We start from the raw sequence: 4,459 nt of genomic DNA, 5'->3' as shown, positions 1-4,459 counted from the left end.
AAAATGATCTTAATTTACTAGAACTAAATGAAAATATGACACTAAATAGGACGCAATGGAGAAAAAGGATTCATGTAGCCGACCCCACGTAGTGGGATTAAGGCTTTGTTGTTGTTGTTGTTGTTGACATATATGTCGCATTACCTATGCTGAAAAGGTGTATTTCGCTGTTTAAAAGCTAATATAGCAGTATTTTTTATGTGATATGAAGGATTTAGGTAGCATAAACATGAAAAGTCCAAAGTTAGACATGAAAGTTCATAGGAAATACACATTCATGGCACATTAAATACTACAATAAATCAGTAACTCTTACTTAAAATATTATATATCTTGCTGAGTTTTAGCAGAAGGAATGAGTACATAATGTGAGTTACCTTTCCTTATTCAACTTTGATTTCTCCAATAGCTCCTTGAGCACGGTTGAAGATCGAAACCTCGAATCAAACTCTGCATATTTCTTCTGATTCTCATCTTAAAAGAATCAGTTACCAAATGTTCATCAAATACTGAAAAAGAAAGTAAAAAATATAAGGGGCATTTACATACATAGCACACACAAGTCTTATGTATTTACATGTCTCACATGTAAACTTTCATATTTACATATATAACATCAAAAAATAGCACTATTAACACTTTATAAATGTCAAATCCACAATTTCATGCATAGATTTAAAGCAGCAAAGCGCTTGGTATGTAAATGTGAAAGTTTAGGTGTGAGATATGTAAATACATAAGAATTTTGTGTTAGGAATGTAAATTTCCCAAAATATGAACCAAATTATAAAAAAAAACAATGAGATTATAAGACACTAACCATTCCATTTCTTGAGGAAATCAATCTCCGGTAGCTGGGGGATTGGAAAAGATTCAAGACCAGAAGACCCAGAGAGAAACCCGGCATTCACTGAAATAATTAAGAAATTCAATTCTTTAAATATATATCACACAATTCTTATATGTTTGAATATCTAATACTTAAATCTTTAACATTACATTGAAAATAGCATTAGTATTAACTTTTCTAAGTGAAAAGCACCTTATCCATATATATGTTATGATGAGATTGTTGGAGTGATGAATGGTGATATAAGTAAATATAAAAATTTAGACATTAGAAGTATAAATAAGTAAAAAATAAGTGGCATGTATCTAAATCTCCTAATATATAGGTGTGTAAATATAATATAATTCATTTAGAGAAGGAAGAACCAGAGTTGAAAAACTTAGAAATCATGAAAACTATTAGCCTTACGAAGAAGGAATGCAAAAATTTAATTAGAGGTTGTTTGGTTAGATGATAACTGAGCTATAAATATTTTTTAGATATGTTGTTGTTTGTCAAATTTAATATTAATTTTCTGTAATCTTATTCAAACACTGTTATTGCATTTATGGTGATTATGCTATTTTTATTATTTGCATAAGCGATCAAATAGCTTGCCATTTAGATTTGTATGGATATGAAATTTATATAAATGACATGTCTTTCAAGTATATGTAAGATTTAGATAATGTTTGATTATTCATATAATGTAAGTTTTCAATTGTACATCAAATGCTTGATTTAAGCTTATTTGGACTCGAATAAGACAATTTTTTTATGTTTTCAGGTTCACCTTGTCAAGACATTCGGTTTAACTATGAATTTGTTAGAATTAGAAGTCGGATAATCATAAATTTAGTTCTAGAAATTCTCAATTCAAAATTACATCAAGATTGGTGCTTAATTGAAAGTATTTTCATATGACATGATTTTAAGTAAATAAGAGAATTAACTGACTTTTTAAATAATAATTTCTTAAATAACTTATTTGATGACATCTACATTTTTCCCCCACTATCACACATCTAACATCAGGTTAATAATAATTGAAAAATAATAATATAAAATCATAATTATCAGTCTATCACCTATAATTCTAAATTTTAAGAAACATAATTGTATATAAAAAAAATGTCAACATAGATTAGATGTCCCAAACAAGGTGAGGCGTATCAAAGGAAAGCCCGCCGATAAGAGACTCTGAAGCCTAATTGTTCGATCAGAAGCATCAAGACCAAGGTGAATCAAAGCAATCAAACGATTTCAATCTAAGCAGACCGACCGGAAGCGAAGTATAGGAAAACACAAGTCATTCCTCATGACGAAACCAATCCAAATTGTCTTTGAACGTCATCAAGAATCAGAGGGATTAATCTCAAGCCATTCCTCACAACCTCTAACTATCGGAGTAAAGTAATTTACCCTCTGCCCAATAGCTAGTATGTCTCTTCCCTGACGACTCGAGCTCCTTATAAGGGATCGATATTCAGCAGTGATCAATCGGTTAGCACAAGTTAGCCGACTAGGGAGATCTTGCCAACCCTTTGTCAGTAAGAGCCCATCCAATTGGCAGCATCAAGCTTAGCCGATTGGTAGTTTTACCAGCCCAGGCGGTCGATGGGCCTCTCTAGCTTAGCCGACCTAAGAAGCCTAGCTTGCTAGCAGAGCTTTAGAGGAGTTAGGCTCTTAGCCCGCATATGCAAAATACCTATAACAACCCGTATAACTCCAACTAAAGTAAAGACATAAATGTAACTTCACATATCATACATTTTATTTTTATATAAATATAAGATCATTCTATGAATGAGGGGTTACATATCTCTCTCGAATTACTATCACACATCTAACATTAGGTTAATAATAATTGAAAAATAATAATATAAAATCATAATTATCAGTCTATCACCTATCATTCTAAATTTTAAGAAACATAATTGTACATTAAAAAAATGTCAACATAGATTTGATGGCCCAAACAAGGCGAGGCATATCAAAGAAAATCCCGCCGATAAGAGACTCCGAAGCCTAATTGTCCGATCAGAAGCATCAAGACCAAGGTGAATCAAAGCAATCAAACGACTTAAATCTAAGCAGACCGACCGGAAGCAAAGTATAGGAAAGCACAAGTCATTCCTCATGAAGAAACCAATCCAAAGTGTCTCTGAAGGTCATCAAGAATCAGAAGGATTAATCTCAAGCCATTCCTCACAACCTCTATCTATCGGAGTAAAGTAATTTACCCTCTGCTCGATAGCTAGTATGTCTCTTCCCTGGCGACTAGAGCTCCTTATAAGGGATCGATATTCAGCAGTGATCAATCGGTTAGCACAAGTTAGCCGACTAGGGAGATCTTGCCAACCCTTTGTCAGTAAGAGCCCATCCAACTGGCAGCATCAAGCTTAGCCGATCGACAGTCTTACAAGCCCAGGCGGTCGATGGTCCTCTCTAGTTTAGCCGACCTAAGAAGCCTAGCTTGTCAGTCCAATCAGCAGAGCTTTAGAGCAGTTAGGCTTTTAGCCCGCATATGCAAAATACCTATAACAACCCGTATAACTCCAACTAAAGTAGAGACATAAATATAACTTCACATATAATACCTTTTTTTTTATAAATAGAAGATCATTCTATGAATGAGGAGTTACATATCTCTCTAGAATTACAATTTATTAATGTGCATTCCATTCTCTCACTCTCTCTCACATGTCTTACGCTCAATTCCTTTGGTGTGATTCACGAACAGATTGGATTCAACAATAATAATGAATCAAACACACCATATTTGATAGATAATTTAATTTTAACATTATAATTTTGATGCATGAAACTATAATTATTATCTATATAGCATTAAGTAAAACGGCCCCCCAAAAAAAACTAAAACAACATAAAAAAAAAACTTTAAAAAGCTTGCCCTAAAGTTACCGGGTGCTCCATGAGGAAAACGAAGCTAAGAGCTCAGAAGACCTGTAAGAAAGGATTGGTGCTAAGAAAGTGATTAGGTTTTACCTGGACTAGTCCATAGAAGAACGGAAATAGAGGTGGCAATAGGAATCGCCGCAGTGAGTGCTTGAGATGAGAGAAGAGGAGGAGTGCGCGTTGATGGAAGCAACAGAGTTGGTTCAGAAGAATCGGAAGATTTGAAGCCTCTGTTGTCCAATTTCCTGTTTCTGTGTGAGATTGGAGGAGAGAGAGAGTCATGGAGAACTAGAGAAGACGAAGAAGAGGGAGAGAGCATGGTTTTTCTCCACAGAACAGCCTTCTAAGATGATAAGGGGGCAAGGGTTTTTTTCTTTTTTACGGGAAATTTACATATATAGCACAAAATTTTTATGTATTTATATTTCACATTTCTAAATTTTCATATTTACATATGTATGACTTTGATTTTTTAAATATATGCAAAAAAAAAAATAAAAACGAATTTCACTTGTAAAAATAATAATTCATTTTTGATATCATATTAAAAATTCCGAGTGTAATATGTGTAAATAGGAAAGTTTAGGTACGAGATATGTAAATATATAAAAATTATGTGATGTATATGTAAATGTCATTTTTTTCTTTAAAAGTGCACAAAATCTAATTATTTATCCATCAAATTGCTGAATTTAAATATTTTATGTGTGA

At 32.9% G+C, this 4,459-nt stretch overlaps 1 protein-coding gene across 2 annotated transcripts in view; it reads right to left on the bottom strand.

The window, feature by feature from the left end:
* The window catches only part of LOC110019568, a 9,358-nt gene extending 5,245 nt beyond the window's left edge, over window positions 1–4,113 (bottom strand). The window contains exons 1-3 of one of the 2 annotated variants that reach the window (XM_020717291.1): window positions 3,839–4,113; window positions 821–910; window positions 378–474 (exon numbers count right to left, since the gene is read on the bottom strand). In XM_020717291.1, coding sequence (XP_020572950.1) covers window positions 378–474; window positions 821–910; window positions 3,839–4,067 — 416 coding nt within the window. In that variant the 5' untranslated portion in view covers window positions 4,068–4,113. The remainder of the gene's footprint in view (window positions 1–377; window positions 475–820; window positions 911–3,838) is intronic. The other variant, XM_020717292.1, reaches the window with a different exon arrangement.
* Between the last annotated feature and the right edge of the window lie 346 nt (window positions 4,114–4,459).

Source organism: Phalaenopsis equestris, unplaced genomic scaffold (genome assembly GCF_001263595.1).
Source record: "Phalaenopsis equestris unplaced genomic scaffold, ASM126359v1 Scaffold000061, whole genome shotgun sequence".
Taxonomy (NCBI): Eukaryota; Viridiplantae; Streptophyta; class Magnoliopsida; order Asparagales; family Orchidaceae; genus Phalaenopsis; species Phalaenopsis equestris.
The sequence above is the reverse complement of the archived record's forward strand: the minus strand, read 5'-3'. Positions and strand labels throughout refer to the sequence as shown.